General features: G+C 43.1%; 1 protein-coding gene and 1 long non-coding RNA gene across 2 annotated transcripts in view; one reads left to right on the top strand and one right to left on the bottom strand.

Moving 5' to 3' along the window:
- Positions 1-18,849, top strand: part of LOC139827689 (uncharacterized) — a 48,366-nt gene extending 29,517 nt beyond the window's left edge. The window contains exon 3 of the long non-coding RNA XR_011738606.1: positions 18,765-18,849. This is a non-coding gene — a long non-coding RNA (uncharacterized lncRNA). The remainder of the gene's footprint in view (positions 1-18,764) is intronic.
- On the bottom strand, positions 4,551-18,406 carry LOC139827688 (uncharacterized). The gene is made up of 4 exons (XM_071807297.1): positions 17,986-18,406; positions 8,281-8,400; positions 6,820-6,926; positions 4,551-5,445 (listed from the first exon to the last, which is right to left on the bottom strand). The coding sequence occupies exons 1-3, from the start codon at positions 18,380-18,382 to the stop codon at positions 6,823-6,825; spliced, it is 621 nt and encodes a 206-aa protein (XP_071663398.1). The 5' UTR covers positions 18,383-18,406; the 3' UTR covers positions 4,551-5,445; positions 6,820-6,822.
- Positions 18,850-20,914: the final 2,065 nt, after the last annotated feature.

Raw genomic sequence — 20,914 nt, 5'->3', positions numbered from 1 at the left:
CAAAGGAAAAGGGGGATGATTTGGTTTTCATCCTGGCAGTTGAGACAAGAAGCTGTGGGCTGAACTACTTCAAGGGATAATTAGAGCACTCTATTTTTAGTAATTAATCTGATACTAAGGGAGTGTGAAGGACTGGAGTAGATTCCCTGGGAGAGTTGAATCTCTGACACTTTGAAAATAGGCTAGACCTCTGTCAGGACAGGTGAATGGACTGAATGACCTCTGGAAATCCCTTTGAGACGCCTGGTTCTGCTAGGGTTAATTTGCCTGAATCTACCAGCATAAATCCAAGTGAATTTAAGTCAGTCCAATAATCTGGTATTTATGGAAAGAGAATCTTGTCTTCTCAGCAATACAGCTATAGATATTCAGAGGTTTTCTACTTTGGCAGTGAGAAGTATTAAATGCGTAAGCACAGAGAGAAGCAGGGTAGGAGAGTGTACAAAGCAACTAATAAATGACAATATCTAAGTTGAAACTCACTTGTTAATTAGTGTATTAGCTAAAAGTAGTTGATTTCATTCCATTTTGCCTCAGCCCCTGACTGCTGGTGCTTTCAGAGACTAATAGAGGGAAGTAATGCAGAGCAGGTTTCTTGCAGCCCTCCAAACAGCAGAAGATGACAGCCTTATAGACTGCAGACAAGTCGACTATACAGATATATCCAGCATTTAATGGTCCATCAAATGCTATTAGTGTTGGTCGTATTTGGGCTTTTCTTCCTTTCATCTACACTTCTTCACAGAGTCTGCTTAATGTTTTACATCTATTTTTTTTTCTTCCCTGTAGTTAATTTCTGGATCCTCAAGCTCCCTTTTTATTTTTACTCAAAGGTAGTTTCTTCCTTATGGCTGTCTGCACCTAACAGCTCCATTAAATGTGCAAGTAGGAAAATGGCATGTGATGTTTCACTTCCCAGGTGATAGTGTAATCATTGTGATTGTGTTTTCTTTGAAAGCTCCATTCCTGTTACCTGCAGGAATCAGGAATTCTCTTTATCTAATCACTTGTTTATTTTTAAGAAAAGAGATATTAAAATCTACCAGGACATTTTTAGTCAGCTACTTCTTGCTTCATTCCTTTATTTATCTATCACAGAGCATTTACTAGTCTTTTGGCTAAGAAAATGCATTCTTGCATTCAAAAAGAGAAGCGCTATACATATGGAAGAACAAAGACTTTTTGCTCAGCTTCTGAACTCACTTCACAGACAAATTCCCAAGAAAGCAGTTCCATTGAATTCTCCCCATTAGGACAATTGACTAATTGTTGGAATAACCCACATCTTATGGGTTTGACCTCAGTTTCCTAAACCCTGACTCTTTAAAAGGCTCAAGCTTGCATGTAAGCCTTGACAGAGACATTCATGTTTAAATATCATGAGATGATGGGCCAGCAGAGTTACCTGAAACTTGTCTGGCACATAAAAGATTCTAAGAACACTGGACTAAGACTCCAGATCCTTCAGCTTTCTCTGTTCCCTGTGGCACACTCCATAAGTCTCCTCTCAGTTTAGATGTGCTCTCCATACAGGGTGGCAGGTTCTTGCAGTGGTTGGAAAAGAGCCAAAGGGGTTGGAGACCTCTACTCCTGACACAAAGATTCAGCTGTAGCAGCGGATATTTAAGGCTCTGATCGATGTTTGAGGTTTGTAGCTCTGGTGTGGCCTTAGGAAGGACAGGATTGTTCTTGTTAAATTCTAGTTAGAAGCATATAACTCCTTTTGTATTGCTGAATTACTAGGATTTGTGTCTGTTTGAATACGTTTATGTGGTGACAATCTCAAAGCTTCTATGGGAATTCGATGCCTTAGGCATGAGTTGACCTGTGATACCAAGCAGTGCAAAGTGCATCCAAGTGGCACAATGGAAAGTTATTGTTTCTTCTTTAAAAAAACAAAACAAAACAAAATAACAAACAAGCAAAAGCCAAAAATAACCACCCACCCAAAAGACATGTTTCTCACAGTTGTACTTTTTCATGCTTCTCAAAGCGCATACAGCATTGCCCATAGTTTTTTTTTTTTCTATTTTTTTGTCCCTAGGAAATGCCAAAATAAATTAGCCACGTTATAGCAAACTAATCTTGCTACTGTGCGTTTCAGAGTTCTTGTGTTCTGTAACGTGGTATCTGGGCTCCTTGGGCAGATGCTGCCTGTGGCATTTGCTGTTACAGCCACGCGTGCCTGCTCACAGACCAGCATCTATAAATGGCACAGCTTCCCCTGTTGCGAGGTCATGGGGACAGGCTTTTGGATGGGGAAAAGTGCCCCCCATCCTCTCACTCTGCAAGAAGAGGACTGTTCTGCAGGGAAAACTGCCTTTACTCGATTTTTTCTTTTCCCTTGCAGTTGTCAATTTGGAGATTCTCTCAGCTTATTTCAAAGCCAGTGTTAAGCCTTTTAAATTAGCTTTATCCTGATACACCAATAGGATGTTTTTACATGCTTTTAGCACTACCTATTTAGAGAGATTAAAGCAAAATGTAAGGCAATCTTTCTCTGCCAAAGAGTAAGGATTGTAAAAAAGGCCCGTGGCTCCTTAGAACATAGGCTATGTCCTGTGGTATGATACCAATAATGTAACTTAAATGACATGGTATGAAATAGCAAGCATAACTGTTCTAGGGCAAAATGCGGCAAAGCTGCTGTGGCACCACCAGCCTCACCTCGGTGAGCTCTGTGGGACTGGTGCTGTCCTACCCGACCACCAATTGTGCCTTGTCCCTCCATATATGTGTGCTTTTATATTTTGTACATATTCTTTAGTATCTAATTAATGAACTGTCAAAACAGGGGCTGCTAATAAATCATTCCTTCAAGGAAAGACTGTGTGAGAAGCACAGGGTCCAACTGTGTGTGATCTGTGAATCTTTAGAAGTGTTTGGCCATCTCCAGTGCAGGTGAGAAGCACATATGATGTGAGTGGTGCATTGGAGCATGGCACCTATGCAATTAACCGGATCATATAGAGCAGGTCCCACATATCCTGAGACCCGTCATCTCCATATCACGTGTCTGATGTGTCCAGCACAACCAGGACACACACATGATGGCATGTGGCTGAGAGGGTCACTTGTGCATGGCTGGGATTTTGGGTGTTGGGAAATCCCAGTCCTGGTGCCAGACTTCACAACTTGCTGTTTTTGTTGCAGAAGTAAATGGGTAGTAGAGATACAGACAATGCTAACCAGGGCTTACGAGTGTTAAGCTAAATATAATGCGACTTGACCATGGCAAGCACATAACAGGGTTCATTAAATGTTTATATTGATTAAACTATTAACAAGAATAGCAAATCCCATTACGCTAATCATTGTTAGATTGCTTTCCTGCTCTCTCCTCCCTCTTTCTCCTCCCCTGAATGCTTTTCCTAGACTACAGTAAGCACATATAGGGAAATTTCTCACCTCAGGGGCCCCGGTGGTCTGAAACACCTCCCAGCGTTCACTGTGGAGGTGAATAGAACCTGTACGTGGAGCTCTGGTTTGGAGCTGTCTGTGCAGCTAAACTCTGTTCCGGAGAGGAAAGTCTGCGGAAAAATGCCCCCCAAAATGGAGAAAGACTGCTAGTAAGAGAATGATAATGCTGAGGAGTGCTTAACCCAAGGGGATGCTGGTTTAATGTCTTTTGACAGGCACACAGACATCCAGGAAGAAATAGTGTTGGCTCATAGATTCATTAACATATTTTCAAATCGTGAAAGGATGCGTTCATGTAACCAACTTCCCTCTGCTTCTCTATCACCACCAACATTTTGGTTCCATCGGGAAATAATGTTACTGTGTTATGCAGGAAGAACCGTTATATTTGAAGTCAAATTCTGTGCCTTCTTAAAAAGCTTCAAAAAATGGAAGTTTTGCAGTTGGCGTCAGGGAGAAAGAGCAGGTCTTGGGTGATCAGTTGTTTCTGTTCTGAATTTAGGACAGAGGGTTTGGAGCTAAAGGTTTGTTTTTTTTAAATAGACTTATAGCCCAATTACTTTATTTTTTTCCAAATGACTCAAAGGGATCTATTGCAAAACATTTGTAGAAATAGTTTTTTTCTGAAGATTTTCATCAAAACTTGGACTTTTTGCAGTGATTTCTGAAAATCTTTCATTTTAATAACAATATGGGTGAGACGGTTGTGTCTCAAGAGATGTTGGCAAAATCTTTTGGCTAGGTTTGTAGACCTTAGGAACAAGTTACTTTATTTTTTTTAGTTATAGATTAGTGATGAAACATTTGAGACTATTTAAGGAATTCAAATCCCATTCAAACAACTGGGCATTCAGATCCCTTAGATTCAGCAGCATGTAACTTTAGTTTGGTACAGCTAATTTGCGTTAAACACACTTTTAAGTGCAGTTATAATTTATCTCATGGTTGTATTGCCTCACAGTCACAATTTTATGCCTGTGCTCAGTAGTTCTCTGTATCCCAATGGACTGGAGAGCTTTGTAAATAAATGTAGGCCATTCCTATGTCCTCAGGCAAGCAAAACTTCCACTGAAGTCTTCAGGAGCTTTGCTCACATAATGTCTGTAATTTCAGACCATGAATGCTACTGTGTATACAAGCAGGCCTCATCCTTCGAGTGAAGGTCACTTTGAGGGAAAAGCAATAGCCTGTAGCAGCCCACACATGTCCCCTGCAATAGTTTGGAGGAGAAAATGATGACTATCAGCTGAAATTGCACAAGGTTATGTGCACAGAATGGGATTATGCACCAAGGGAGTTGACAGGTCTGCCTCAAAATGGTGTTCTGGCTAAAGGAAATCTTCCTGGGACATTCTGCAGAATATATGGGTTTGGCATTGTTTATATAATGGGTTGCTTGCCAATTATGTAAAGACTAAAACCCCAAGCTTTTCATTCAGGAATTTTCTACTTTAACATGTTCTCTCCCAATGTTTTGATGTTCTGGAATTAAAATGTTTGTTTTCAGCCTGGCTTGATATTAAGCTGGTTTAATGTCTTATAGAAGCTGTTCTGAAAGTTTTCCTTTTTCTCTCTGGACCCAACTCCCTGTGCAGGTGACACCTCTTATCATTCATCAGACATTTCTGAGTTCTGGCTCTAGATAATGAAAACCAAGCCCTAGCATTTTTCTTCCTAGCAGCATTCTTCCTTTATTTCCTTTCACTCCATGTTTTTTTCTCTGTATGTGCATATCTCTGTGTGTACAGTACAGCATGATACTGTACAACCCACAATTTCAGTGTCGCGGTGTCCTCTTCCTTACAGATTAGACTTGCAAGGGAGTTGAAGACCTGTCTCATGGTTCAGCAGGTGCTTTCTGTCTTCATGCACAGCTTTCCATTTCCTGCGATTGAAGTCGCTGCTCATAGTCCTCCCCTGCCAAGAGTTTGTCACTTCTCATCCCAGCTGTACTCCTTCCCGTAGCATCTTTCCTTTGTGGCATGACAGCGTTAAGATGCAGTGCTCTGTGGGTTTCCTTCCTGGCTGAAAGACATTGTGAGAGTTTTAGCTCTTCAGTCATTTTGACTGACTTCATTCAGACTCTGTGATTTTACTGCATTCCCTCCTTCATCAGCCGTGCACTGCATCACTGCTGCTACAGCAGCCACTGCTGAACACAATGCAGTGGGAGGGACTGACTTTATTTTCACCTGTATGTTCAACATAGCACCTGCAGAATGTGTTATGGCCCTGATCCAAAACTCAGAAAGGTCAAAGCAGAGCTGCTACTGAGAACTAGACACCTGAAGGTAGAATGTTAGAGCAAAGGACTCTCTACCCTTTAGCAAGAAAAGAACAGACCAACTACTGGAGACACCTGGGGATCCATCTCATTTGCTGTATTGCTCCTTTTTTTCCCCCCATCCTAAAGTCTGGATCAACAAACAGGGTGAATCACAGCAGGCTCTGGGTGCTTTGTCTCAAGCAGGGATGTTGAGGAATAGACCATTTTAGTTGTTCTCCTAGGCATGTGCTGGACTAAATGTAATTCAAGAGCATTCACAGCCTGCAGCAGCGAGAATACAGGAATGGGGGAGAGATGATCCAGCAGCGAACAAGCTACAGGATATGTTTTTTTTGTTTTGCCCTTCAAAAGCAGCTCCTGTGCCTCCTAAATTCCAGCGAGATGCCAGCGAGCAGCTAATGCTCTGCCTCAGTATTAGGGACTGAGCTTGGCTAATCTTGTGTTTGCTGCCAACCTAAATCCTCTGCAGCTCTGGCTCTCTGGCTGCAGAGCTCAGAGAAGATTTGCTCCCCCAGCAGCAGCTCTAAAGCACTGCCTGTGCCTCCTTGCTGGGAGAGCCTGACCCTTTGCTCTCCCAATGATTTTGGAGGCAGTGCTTGCAGGGCAGGACTGAGCTCTGGGTAAACACCCCCTGCTGGAGCCCGTGACAGCCCCTGCAAAAGGTTTTGTGTCAGTATTTATGTTAGTTATTTAATGGACATTTGGGTCACATCACTTGATATGATGTGAGATCTCTGTATATGTGAATATGCACCAGTGTTGACACTTGTGAGTTTATAGCTGGTTAGGATAGGACAGCATTTACCAGTTAAGGGGAACACAAGCCAAATTTAGTTTGTCTTTGTCCCTGAGGGTGCTGGCTGTAGGTGCCTGTGCCGCAGGCTGGAAACCTCAGGGCCAGACTGGTGCAGAGAAGCAGAATCGTTCTGGTGTTGGAGTATGGAGAGGGAGGAGGCTGCTCCCGGGCTGCTCTCCCGGCCCTCCTCATCCCTCTTCCTACCAGCTGGGTCACCCTTCGTATCCCTGCAGAGGTAAGAGCTGCCGTTGCAGGAGATGCTGGTTATCTCTGCCAGGTGCATGTAACAGAGAGAGCTGTGAGCATGTTGTTTCACCTCTCAGTTTTTGGACTTCAGCAGAGGCACAAGGAGCTGCAGGCTTCTCTTCTTCAGGGAAGTCAGGACACTGTTCAGTGAGCAAATGAGGACCGCAACGCAGAGGGCTGCAAACAGAAAAGTGCCGCTGTTTCAAACACTAATTCAACAGCAAAAGAGAACATTAATCTCTTTAAAAAAAAAAAAAAAAAAGGCATTTTCAGCACAGCCTTTATTGACTTTGGATTCCCAAAGCAAAGAACCCAGGGGCACTGCTCTCCTGTCCCACTCCTACCCCAGCGCCTTGTGCACAGGGGCTGTGGGGACAGGAGGAGGAGGAGGACTTGGGTGAGGAAGGGGTCTGCTCACAAGCTGAGCTCCCTCCACACTGGGCAAGTGAGCACTGTACCCTCAAAATCTAAACTAAGTAATGGTGAGCAGGGTGGCCAAGAAGGCTGGTGCCCCCCAGTGCTGGCTGGCTGGGGTCTGGAGCTTGTGGAGAGCAATGGTAGAGCTGGTGATTCAAGGAGTTAGGTGGCAGATTTCTTGGTTATTTACCTGTCTGCTTTTGTGATATACTTCACATCTAGTACATATCACCTGGGAAAGGAGGAGGTATCAGATACCTACTTTTTCTGCTATTTCATGAAGGAGAGCTTACAGCTCTTACAGCTTTTGTTGTTGTTGTTATTCTCCTCTCTACTAAGAAAGGAAAGTGCACAGGGACTCTGCAGCCAGAGTCATCCCCTCCCTGAGGCCAGAGTCTGACTCCTGTGTCGAGGCTCTTAAAAGGCTGAGGAACACCTTCAAATGGTGACAAGTCTTGCAGAGGAGACATAGCATGCGACTAATTAATACTCTTTGTAAGGCAAACAAATTTATAATGTAAATAACTATAAATGAACATGGCATGTAAATAGATTAAAGTCACGCTTTAATTAGGAGGTTCTTTCTAATCAGGAAGTCTTTTTTCCTATGAACAGCTAGGCCTGACAACAAACCTCTTTTGGTGAATGCTGAGGCAGCAGTTAGCTTCTGAGCTAACCAGGAGAATTTCATTTCTGCTATTTGATAAAGACTCAGTGCTGCCTGCTATTGAATTTTGTTTTGTTGGTGGGAGCTGTGAGGTTTTATTTTTTCCCATGCCAGGAGGAGGTTGCTCAGGTGGTCCCTGGGACAGTGGGGACTTTGCAGAGGTGATTCTGCACATGTTGGCTCTGTACTACCCAGGCACTCTTAATTACAAGCCTAGCCTCCAAGAGCAAGAGTTTTCAAAATATAGGCTAACACCTCTGAACACAAGCTGACGACGACCAACCATGGTGAGGAGTGGCCACAAACAAGGACTTTGTTTTTGAAAACAATGTTAAGAAAAAAAACTTACTAGCTAAGGTATTTTAAAGATGTTTTCCCTCTCATCTAGACATAGTCAGAGAAATGCTGTATATTCAATTTTACTTGACTGCTACAAGTGGTTCCTACCTGGAGCCTTGAAAACCTTCTTACATTTGTAAGAGTTTTTTCTTTTGGGTAACCTGCATGTGTCTGGGTCCTCTTCTTCCCATATCAGGATTGATGGCTTCTTCATCGGTCCATACATGCCTGCCAAATTAACAGGGTATGAGCTGAGTTAACTCATACAACTGATTCTTAAATTACATCATGATGGTTCTCTGAAGATGTAGCAGGTATTATACCACTTAAAACTAATTGTAATTAAAAACTTGCACTGTAGCAGCCATCGTCACTGGGGAGGCGGGAGGCCATAGTTTGCAAGACTTATAGATTTAGGAGTAGAGCTGGTGAAAAGACTCTTTTTCCTCCCTGCAGCCATTGAAATTTATTATTACATATTCCACTGGAATTTCAAATTCTTTATTTGTTTTAAACAGTTGCTCAAAACTTGTGAAAGTTTTGGAAACATTTCCATCAGTTATATGAACAGGCTGTACAGAATGAATAGGAGAAAGCGTTGCTGTATGAACAACGTAATGCACTTCAAAAGGCTCAGCATCACGCTGTGATGTCAGATTATTTGCAGAAGGTCAAATCAATTTTATGATCAGGCAAACATTAGCAAATTACTTTTCTTAGAAGCAAAGCAAGCAAAGTGTTTTCCAAGAAATACTGTTGAGGAAAAATCAAAGGGCATTTATTAGAAACTATCACTCACTGGGACTTGTTCTCTTTATGGCACTTACTTATGGCGCATAATGGTAAGTTCTTGCATCCAGACATCATACAGGGACAAATTCAGGTTTAAAACTTTTCTACTTTGTGAGGCAAATGAATCAGAACTGTGGCCTGTTTGTCTGTGGTGTAGTGAATAATCTTCGAGAGGGGATTTTTATCTGTTTGCTTACCTGACAGGGTGCCAAAGGGCTCTGAGCCATGGAAATGCAGTGTCTATTTAAGGGACCATATTTCCTTCAAACCTGGAGGCTGCTTAAAGCTGTCTGAGACGGTGACTCCTGCTCCAGGAAAGAAGTGACCTGCCTTGCTTTAGGGAAAGAGAGACAGAATATGGTCCTGAGGAAGGTACCTCTGTGGGAGATTTTCTGGGGACAGCCCAAGGAAAGCTCTAGATTAATTTTTCTGGTCAAGAGTCATCCTTCTCTGTGCTGCAATTGCCGAGAACTGTAAAGATATCCAAAAGCTGGAACCAAAGGTGCTGTGGTTGGTACTCGGCTCCTGTTATCTGTCCGTTCATACCTGTAATGCTGGCCCTGAGAAAAGAGACTTGGGCTGAACCCCTGATCCACATCTGTCCTGGACCCAACTGTCTATCCCATGGCTTAACTCATTATGTCATTCTTGTATATCAGATATTTTTCATATATCTCATTTATTGTATCTGACTAATGAAGTGCCATGCCAGCTGTATGGTAGCTGTGCTGGGGCTAACCATGGTTTGTGGCACATCCCTCTGGGAGCGGGCAAAAAGACTCGCCTTGTCCCCAGTCTTCTCTGCATCAGCACTTTGCCTCTCTGTTTCTTAGAAAACTGTGATATGACTTTGCGTTCTTTTACCTGCTCCCATGTTTTAGTTGCAGAGTCGATGCATTGCCTTGTTTTGCATCAGATAGTGTGAATCCACATGATTGACACAGATAGACAAGACCTGTGCCCTAGAGCTTGTCACATGAATAAAAGAATCTGCTAGAGAGGTCTAAAGAAAAATGCAGAGAGCAAATGCATGACAGTAGCGTTCCTCTTCCTACCTCTCTTTCTGGCATCCAAGGACTTGTGGACTTCGCTTCTGTTGTATTGTAGACATTTATTTTTACAGGATGTAATTTATTCTCATATTTCTGCCAATATTTTTATTTTCTGGACCTTATTTATATAACCCTGAAGTCTGCTGCTCTTGAATGAATGGAGAAGAAGGGAGTGGTCCCTCCCTTTGCCACCTGGTACATTAGCCAACACTGTATGTAGGGTTATTGGAACTGTTCAGGAATTTTCCATCAGTGTGTTTACTCACTGGAAAATGTGGTCTCCATAAATTGAAAGCAGGATGGAAATTCAAACCTCTGATGATGACTAAAAGTGTTCCCAATTCTGTGCAAAAGTCTTGGGTACTAAGAGGGAAAATGCATTTTTAATATAGGTAAATATGAAACCACATAGGTGGCCAGAGGAAAGAATGCAAGGCAAGCAACTTGAAAGTAGTTTCAGCTTTACATTGGTGAAATATCAATTAATTTAATGATGACCACTTAAAATGGGAGTGAGGTAAACAAGGCTCTAATGGAGAAGAGGCATTTGGGCTTTTATAGTAAAAAGGCAGTTCAAATATGAAAAAAAGATTTGGAGGGGCTACAAAAATCAAAACTTTCTGGGCTATTATATTTTGGCTTAGCTCAAAGGCTTGAATGAACTTATGTAGTGCATATGTTGTGTTTTCACCTTCAGGATGAGGCAAAATGGAACTTAAATGCTGAGACCTATAGGGTAAAGCCTATGGAGAAAGCAGTTAGGTGTAGCACCAGTTGGACATACAGGCATAAATATCTGTTCTAAGCACTGATGATGAATATTCTTTTGCAGGACGATTATTATTCATTACTGAAAGTAACTGTTTGTTATTCATCAGTCCATTGTTTTAAAGAGTTAGCTCCATCTAGTCTGGGGTTAGAAATGAAATGGTACCCGGGGCAGCTGTTTTGCAGGATAATTTCGTATCAGACAGCTCATAAATTTCAAACTATTTGACCAACCATAGCAGCAAATAATAAATGTAGTCCCAGAAACTAGGGAAAACCACCCAAGAATGGAGAGAAGCCTCTGTTTTTTTGGATCATTTCTTCATATGAAATCATTTGACTGACTCTAACAAAGCATCAAGTCTAAGACCTTTTCACCACATGCATTTATGATTTGATAGACCTGAAAAGCAGGTTAATTTTTGTTTTTTGTTTATTTGTTTTAAAGTTCTGGTGGGAGATTGTTGCCTGGTCTAAACTATAGCCATTTTTTGAAGATGATATTACTGAATCAACCTACCTGGGATGAAATTCGGCTCTGTGCTGGGATTTCTAAGAGCTTTAGTAGCACAGGCTGTACCTGCTGGATATTTCCTCCCAGATCCTCTTCAGGACACCAGAGGACAAAGTAATTCATTGCCAACAGCAAAGCTCCCGGGGCTGAGCTGACCATGGGTCTGGCCAAGGGGAACTTTGTCAAAGAGTTTGTTCCTGCCCACTGTTTCCTACTGAAAGTGCCACAGAAATTCCATATTACCTGGGAGTTCACAGCATAGAAAATGTCAGGAAAACAGTCTGTCAGTTGGATGGAGAATTTCAAGAGAGTAGATTTAAAATATTCTACTTGGGAGTTCTGTAATAAAACAGATTTATTTGTATGTATCCAGGAAGTATTGACTTATCATATACAGAAATACTTTTCTTTGTAAATTCAGTCTCACTGCATAATTTAAATTAAGTCTTTAAGCATATTTCTTGGAACTGTTCAGAAAGTTTATGTCACTAAACACTGTAACATGGGAAGTCAATGTTGCAGGTAACTTTTCTTTCACTTGGTTTCCTTTCCCTGTCAAAATTGTCCTCTGGAAATACATCCTAAAAGCTTGAGAGGAGGGGTAGAGTAAAAAACATACAGGTACATGCAAACACTCCAAATACTCTTTCAGAAAAATGTCATTATTTCTAATGGAGAAATAAATCTGTAGAACTCTTTGAGCTCTAATCCTGGTATTCTTCCAAAATATTTCTCTGGTTGGAAGCTGTCCAGCTCTGGTTAATGTAAGTCAATGTTTCTAAACTGGTGCAAATTTAAGCTCTTGATTGGGACATTTTAAAATCAGCATAAAGGTTATGTTGCATCTGTGAATATTTTCAATGGCTTACAGGATCAGAGATTAGTTTAGCATCATGCATAAGTGATAAATAAATACTTTCCCATATAACCTTGTTTTTATTTTACCTTATATCTCTAACCCTACTATTGCAATTGCCTTAAAATGCAGTGTTTGTTTCAAGAACAACGTGCCATAAATCTAGATATCTTTCTGGTGATCTCTAAAAATACTCTTCAGTCTTGTGCTCTTTAATGATTGATGAAGCTTGGAAATGAAACTCTTGTCTGGAGATTGTTGTAAGATAAACTTACACTGCGGGAGTAAAATTCATATGAGCGAAGCGGGGGCAGTATAAAGAGGATACTGCTTTATGGTCCTAAAGAAAGCTTCTGGCAAATTTTAGGAGCCAGTATAGCATAAGTATCCAATTACCTGGGCTTTGTTTGCTTTCTTTTTGATAAATGATCCATTTCTGTTCATGTTGCCTGCAAACCTAAGTTTTGGCAGAAAGCTAAAAAAAGACCATGGCAGCATATGGCTCTTTCACCTCCTCCTTCTGAGATATTAAACGCATGGCTGGTGTTAGTGAGGAGCATGGCACCACATTCTGAAAGCATGCAGGTAAAATAACCTGCTTTTTTAATATACAGTAGACCAAGATGCATTTTTTAATTATTGCTTAAAGATCTCGATTTGCAAACAGCAATCCTCCAGCCAGCAACAAACAGACAAGCAAAGCGCTGGCTGATAAGCAAAGCGCTGGCTGATGTGCACAGCGGGACTCACGGGCACCTGCTGCATTTTACAGCAAACTCTACCCACTGTTCGCAGCTCAGCTCCCGCTTTCCCTGCCCACGTATTTCCGCACGGCTGCCTGCCTGGTTTGTTCTTCTGAAATCTTGATGAAGTTCTCTGGCCTGTATAATACGGGTCAGGCTAGTTGACGGGACTGCTCCCTGCCAGGATTAAAAACCGTATCATACGGAGTCCTGAGCAGCAGCAGTGTGATGGGGAGATGGAGGTTTTGAACCTGCATGGGCTCTGCCCACTGGCAATGAATGAGGGATGGAGGAGAAGTGTTGCCACAGCTTTTCTGGATTGTGTAACTCTTTAAGCATGTGGTTTTATGTGTAGGTCCAGGGTGTTTGGCTCCTGGCAGAGAAGTCTGTTGAAACAGAGAATTACAAAAGCGCTTCAAGGAAGTGAAAACTGGTCTCCCATGAAGTGTCAGGAGGTGTTTGATGCATAGCTTCTTTTGGAAAAAGGAAAAAGCACATCAACTGCAGATGGTGCATAGATTCTTATTTTCAAAAAAGAAGCTTTGAATGAGAAGGTCCCCTTCATCCTAAAATAAATAGCTGCTCCCAACCTACTTTCAGAATGAGATCTGTTTTCTCTGAGTTGTTACATAGCCCTGATAGCTGCTGTATCAAAGTAGTTCTCTAGTTTTGATAAATCCCCAGGAGATAGGAAGGCAATATAGTTGCAAGCTGTTTTCTGAAAGACTTCTGGATAACCCATATTAAAGGCACAAAAGCGTAGCTACAGAAATTAATCATTTGACTCGTAACTCCAAGCATAGTCATTTGCAGCCTGGAAAATGGCCTGATTTATCCAAGGTGGCCTGTAGTTGTTGTAGCTGAGTGAAGTTAAATAATGCAGTATTCTTTAAAATTGCATGAGTATATGATTTCGTTTGCTTTAGTCATTCATAATTCCTACTCCCTTGTAGTTTATTGCAGTCAATGATTATCACATCTGTTTGATCCGTCTCTGAAGTGAGAGAGAATGGCAGGTGGTTGTGATTCTTCCTTGCCTGTGCCAAGCACTAAGCTATAGTCTTGCAGAAAAAAGCTGAACTTTCCCTCTGTTGTGAGTTTAGGAATGACTGTATGGCCTGGCCTTTTAGCTTGAGGTGACTGTAACTTGGAAAAGTGAGTAAGGAAAGATCGCATTCTAATAAAATAATTTGATTTGCCACATTGTCATCCTTAGGAAGCAAAAGAATTTCTACAGTGCACCCACTGCAGAAGGAAGTGTTTGAAGTGTCTCTCTCTCCTGTTCAGACCGACCATAGGTTGTTGCTTTCTGCATCTCTTTATCACCAGAGTGCCTCCATGTACTAAACTGTCTGACTAACCAAAGTGGGTGGATGCTGAGGGAGACATGCAAGGCAAATTAAAGTACCATGGGAGCATCTACCACCGTTTCCCACTGCAGAGCAGAACTGAAAAAGCAGCTTGACCTTTAGAAGAGGCGGAGAGTGTCCAAGAGGCCATTGGGCTGCAAGAAGCTTTGATACTTCAGCACGCTCTGTAGTCCTGCCAGTGTCTCAGTACACAGCCTTGGGCAAATGACTGCAGCTGTGTGTATCCATCCTTGCCCAAGATTAGCCAAACTTGCCCCTGCTGGTTGTTTCTGCCCTCATTTGGATCATTTCTTCATATGAAATCATTTGACTGAGTATAACAGAGCATCAAGTCTAAGACCTTTTCACCACATGCATTTATGATTTGATAGACCTGAAAAACAGGTTAATTTTGGTTTGAACTCTGCTCAAAGAGGTTGCAGGAATGTCCCATGATATAAAGAAGAGAGTAATCAACTGGATTAACTAAACCTACCTCTTTAAATTGATCAAATGATCCAGGTGACTGTGCGTGGACTGACTTAGGAAGAGGTTATGACAACTACTCTGCCAGCACCATGGGGATGAGAACAAATGGCCAAGGATGATGGTCCATTATCTCCCACTGGTTGAGCTGTCTGCATGGGCAGCTTCCTCCAGGCCCTTTGGAGTCCTCAGAATAAGCACCTCCCACCAGTCTGCAACACCATGATGAAGTGTGGGGTGAGAGTCTGTCAGATATGGGACCTACGATTATTTAGGAATTAATGTTATTAATTTGCACCAGTTATTTCTCTACTTGTGAAAAAGGTATTGTCCATCCTACCTAATGAACAGGAACAGAGTGAAGCTAATAAAGTATGAAAGAATCCAGCAGTAGTCAAGTCTTTGCTGATATTCAGGTACAAGAAATGAAATCCTGACCCTATGAAAATCAGCAGGGCTCTTGCAAGCAATGTCAGCATAGCAGAGATCTGAATGAACAGAGGGAGGTTGCGCTGCACAGCCAGAAGCATTGCTCACATAGAGTATTGTCTGGAGTGCAGAAAGACCTGAGAGACATTCAAGACCCCAAAAGGAGAAGACAGGATCTCTCAAGACACTGGAAGAGTTTTGGATGCAGCTGAAGAAAAAACACAGTTCAAATAATCTCTAAACCTTGAGAAAGGCTGAGTCTAGATGTGAAACAGTAGTTTCTCCATCCTGTCTTGTCCTGGCAGTTTAATTAGGGTAGCAGAACTATGTGCAGGCTGGCAGGGCAGGGTCACTTGACAGCTTTTTGGGGCTTGCTCATCTTGGCAAAGCCTGAGGCAGGAAGTATTTGGGCACAACACAGTAAATACTGATTTCAGCCCCATGTCTGTTTGGGTTGTGTGTGTGATTAGGCGAACCCGAAAGTGCTGCAGCAACAGAGGCCACAGAAATTAGTTAGCCCAGCGTTCTGCTTGTCTGAACTCTTCTAGAGTCTGGTCAGGTTGCTGTCTGTTGGGTCTTGCCCATCTCCACATATTTTTTTCCTTCTTGCCTTGCCCCACCCTCCCCGCAGTCAGTCCTGAAAATCATGAGGCAATTGCCAGCACATTTCCAGGCAATGTGCCCAAAGAACATCATGGGACAGCAATTTCTCAAGCAGCTCCATCCCAGAGCACTTGGACACGGTGCCAAGAGCTCTTGCAATATTTGACAGTACAAGCTCAGCTGCTGGAGGTGAGCAATTAAGACTCCTATTCCCCCCCCAACCCCCCCCCCCCCCCCCCCCCGCCTCTTTTGACCTCCTGGTCACAGAAAAAACTTAATTGGATCTAAAGGTACGAGAAGCTAAAAGCCAGAAGAACTCAAGACCTTTTATGAATCAAGTTAAGCTGTCACAAAACACGTGTTATGAATTTAGAAAGGGGCTGACTTGCATTTCTTTGTATCTTTGTGTTATGATCTCTTTAGACCTAATAGCGCCTTACTTATTTGTATTGCCACCACAAAATAAAGGTACTAGCCTACTTGAAAATTCAGGTCTATGGGCCTGTATTAGGATAACAAATGAATTATTTTAATTGTTATAATTACTTTAATTCTAGAAGAAACCATGATCAGGGGATTCTCTCTCCGTATTGTATCACTTTGGAAGGCATTTAAGATGCATTTCAAAGCTGTGTTTATATGAAACAAGTGTCTTTTTACTTACATTAGCAAAGTTATGGTGGTAAAAATTTCCTTTGGGGACAAGTTATTAAAAAAAAACAAACTCAAAAGTTCCTTTCTTTGGAAACCCAAAATTGCATGCACATAAAGTGCACAAGAGAGATTTTTAAATGGAGAAGGTTTTACCATGGTTCTGCCATGTCTTGTCCCTACAGCACAAACTCTCCTCCTCTCCCTGTCCACATTCTGCTGCCCAAACTGCCTGTTGCATGTGGGGACCTACCAAGATAGTCTTTTGATTTGGTTTAAATTGTTGTATTATCAGCTGGTGGCAGATGTTCATGTTCCATGCCAAAAATATTCCAGTAAGTCTTGCAGAATAAACACAAGCACTCACTTGAAACTGTTAACAAAGAAATCCAAGAAAACTGAGAGGTTTCCTTTTTTTCTCCCTCCTCCCCAACATAGTGCTTTGATCTGCCATGCAATTGGGTCAACACTCGGGAAATACATCTTAGCATCCCCATCTGTGATGTGAACGCTATGCAGGAGATCCTAAATGCAAAACCTCATAGATCCTACACTAGACTACCAGAATAATTTTACTAGCATAAATTAGCTAGTGAATTGCTGGCTACTAAATTACTAGCTAAATTAGCCCTCTGTTGTGCAGGGCACCCGGTCTTGGAGCCTGCAGGCTGCTAGGGAATGGGGGGAATAGGTCCCAGGCCATATGGGGTCACATAGGACCTGACCACAGGCACTTCTGGTCTGCTGGATGCTTCTGAGGAGAAAAGCAATGTGAGAAGCTGTGTAGTTCCGTCCTGAATAGCTGTAGCTAGCAGCAGGTATTGTCTAGGGCTCCCTACCACCTCTGTGAATGGCGTCTGCACAAGGGGAGGCTTCGTGGTGCGTGCTCTGATTTCCATAATGTCCTTCCTCTGCAGAGCCTGGGAGCACAAAGAAAACTTCCAGTGCTGGGCAGCAACGCAAAGGGTCTTGTTATTTGTTGTGGTGAGATACGGGTGTTCTCAGAGATCTCGGCACAGCGCGATCAGGCAGAGAGGCTGCCCTGGGGAGACCTCAAAGGGAGCCTCGGAGAAACCACAGAGAGAAGAGCAAGGAGCAGAGGGATGAATAAGCTGGAGAAGAAAGGAGACAGCATGGGGAGGCAGTGAGAGAGCTTCACTGCTCAGTCGTGCCTTAGGTAGGGTCTCAGTGCAGAGGAGGTTTGGCCCCTTGTAAACCTGCAGCCCTGCAGCAGTGAGGTTACAGCACTGATGTCTGAGGCTGAATTTTCTGTTGCTCCCAAGCGGTGTAAAATGATGGCTGTGAGGACAGAGACTCCTGGATAGCAGAGCTAATTCACCTAGCAAGAACCAGGGAGATGCCCCAGCAGAGGTACTTACAGCCATCCCCTCAGCAGGACACTTGCAACATTTTTGTTTTGTGCAACAAAATGCAATGCAGTTAGTGTATTATAACACATTTCCTAAAGCATTCTTGCCTCCCTCATTTGCTGATGCACTACAGCAATCTCAGCCTTGTACGTTTTGATTTCTAGTATAGACAATATCCACAAGTTTGCCCTAAAAATTACCTTTCAGTGATAAATGGCTTTCTATGAAGGTTTTCACTGTCTTCTGGTATTCATCTTCAGTCATGTGGAGCTGGGCCACCTCCAGGCTTGAAGGCCACACTTCTTCTGTAGCTGTCCCCTCCTCTCGAGGAGACCACTGAGCAGCAGACACCCTGAAACCTGCTTTATCCAGGTTCCTTGCAAGCGTCCTTCCAATGGAGCTGTTGGACACGAGAATTACAATTGCTCTCCCTTTCACATCAGCGTTCCTCTTCACAATGCCAAAGGTGGAGACTATAATGGAACAGGTCACAAATGCAAAAGAAACACATACAAAGGCATAAAATAGGCAGGAAAGGGTCATTGCGAATAATAAGTCTGTGACCAGCAAGAAGAAATACTGCAAGAGGAAAATCATTATTAAAAGGATTAATCGCTGCCTCCTCACTCACAAGTGAGCTGAGAAATCTGCGAGGAGTCACTGTGTGCAAGCAGGCTGTTATAAAGCCAAGCAGTTGCGAAATGTGCGGGGGCAAGTCAGACCCTGTGGGGAGGGTGAATCATTGTCTGGGATAGAGCAACAGTGGGGATTTTCAAACCATGTGCGTTCTCAGGAGAGAGGAGTGCTGTGCTTGTCTTGGTTTCACTGTGCACTTGGATGCTCTGCTAGGCTGGAATTTAGAGATTTGTTTTGTAAGAACGTTTCATCATGTGTTGTTTTTAGGGTTATAAGAGTACTGGGTCTTTTGGTAAAAAAAAAGATTTTTTAAAAAAATTGATTTTTTTTTTTTTTTTCCTAGTGAATATGATGTGTGAGGGCTTCCCAGAGGACAGAAGGGGAAGACCGAATTCCCTGCCCGGAGCTGTAGAGCCAGCTGATCCCGGTCCCTGGTCGTCACCCGCGGCTCAGTGCCGTGGGCCGGGCCGGCACGGCCCCGCCCCCGGGCCGGCACGGCCCCGCCCCCGGGCCGGCACGGCCCCGCCCCCGGGCCGGCACGGCCCCGCCCCCGGGCCGGCACGGCCCCGCCCCCGGGCCGGCACGGCCCCGCCCCCGGGCCGGCACGGCCCCGCCCCCGGGCCGGCACGGCCCCGCCCGCGGCGCAATGGCGCCACCTGTCGGCTGTCGGGGGCAGGGGTACCGGCAGACCCACCCCGGCTGCCCCCCTCCTCCTTTGGGGGTCACCCGCAGTCCTGGGTGACCCCGCTAGAGCCAGCAGTGGCTGCAGCAGGGCGGTAGCTCGCTCTTGAGATGGGGGATGGCAGCATTTCCATCCTTCTTGTGGATTAGCCCTCCTAATCCTTCCTGGGAATTCTGTTTTAAAAGAGGCAAACCAGCAGCTACCCAGAACCACTGCAACTTTTTTTTTTTTTTTTTAATTTTTCAAGGAGTGATTTGTCTGTTCGGTTGTTCTTCATAGTCAATGAATAAACATTAAAACGAGAGGCTCTAGTGTGGGTCAAGAAAACACTTCAAAAGTAGTGCTTTTTTCTTATTTTGTCCTACCATCTGGGAACAGCCAAGACTTCGGGCCTGCCCTGAGTTTTATCTTATCACATTCATAAGCATAAAGATATTTTGGCAGTAGGTGACCCATGGGGCAGCAGTGACATTCCGCTGGCTCCGCTGCTGGCTGTCACCCAACTCGAGTTTTGCATGGTAATTACTAAGCTCACTCCTCCAAGGGTTTCCTTTGCATCCTTTCCTGAATATAATTAACCCTTGGGGTGCTACATCATTTAACTCAGCAGACTGTAGTTTTCAGGCCTGTTCAAGAAGTTACTGATTAATGCTCTTCTTCTGCATGGAGTTTGCTGTTTGTTGTGTTAAGCAAGAGGATTAAAGGAATGCATGTTACAGAATTCTTCTTTAAGAATATGAAGTGATCTTTCAGAAAGATTGATTAGACTTTATTTGGGGCTTCCCAGAATTACTGGCCAACAAAAAAGGGGAGGTTCAGTGTCTGTTAACTGTGGCTTGATTTGGTTCAAAATGCATTTTATGGGGACCTTATGTTTTTTAGAATCTTGAAATTGCTGTTGAACTCTGTATAATTAGAGAGACTTATCTTCAACCTCTTTTGAGCAGATCCTGAAGGTCAACTTATTTTCTGATCAATACCACCGTTGTGTTCCTGGTGCTACTAAGTAAGTAATAAAAAGTGATGTTTTTCCTAAAAACTATAATCTCAAGTCAGATCTCCAGGTGGTTTGGAAGCTCCACAGAGGCACCACAGGGCTTTGAGGCTCTTGCTGGGGACCAAGGTTTCAGGCCAGTGCAGTTATCTTTTTGTCTTCCTTTTGCTGCCCATGTTACTGTGGACAGAATGGTGGGGACCTCAAGAGAAAATGAGGCTGGAAAACATGCCTTGAGGGGTTTATCACCCTCGTAACTCAGCAGCGTTGCTACTGGGGCAGGTTTATTCTGCTGCCAGCTGTGAGTATTGCTTGAGCTGTTTTCCATGCTGGGCTTGGTATATTTTTCTCTATTCGAAAAGGGAATACCCAAGTAGAAAGCATACATTTTAGTTTTATAGATTAAGTGATTTCAATAATAATGTTAATGTTACTTTACAATGGTTTTCCTGCGTTTTGATTTTATTCTGCTGAGAAAGTGGAGGTACAAATTTAGTTTTTGTGATATGGACTGCACTCAGGAGAGGTTCGGGGATATGAGAGCTAAAATGCAAGTACAGCGAGAACCACTGGAGTCCCTTTGGTGGTCAGCAGCTTTTTGCAGCCATTCCAGCAGCCTTTGGGAGCTGTCAGGGAACAATTCTTATTGAAGCTGCTTCTTTTTCCTCCCTTATGTTTGTTTGAAATGGTTACTGAAAAATATTACATCTGCGTGAAGGATAATCAGGAAATTCAGTTTTCACCAGAATGAAACTGAACTAAGTTCCTCACTCAATGAAAATTGTTGTTTAAAGGCACAAAACATTATTATTTGGGA

This window comes from Patagioenas fasciata, chromosome 3 (assembly GCF_037038585.1).
Source record: "Patagioenas fasciata isolate bPatFas1 chromosome 3, bPatFas1.hap1, whole genome shotgun sequence".
In the NCBI taxonomy this organism is placed as follows: domain Eukaryota; kingdom Metazoa; phylum Chordata; class Aves; order Columbiformes; family Columbidae; genus Patagioenas; species Patagioenas fasciata.
This window is presented reverse-complemented; position numbering and strand designations above follow the sequence as displayed.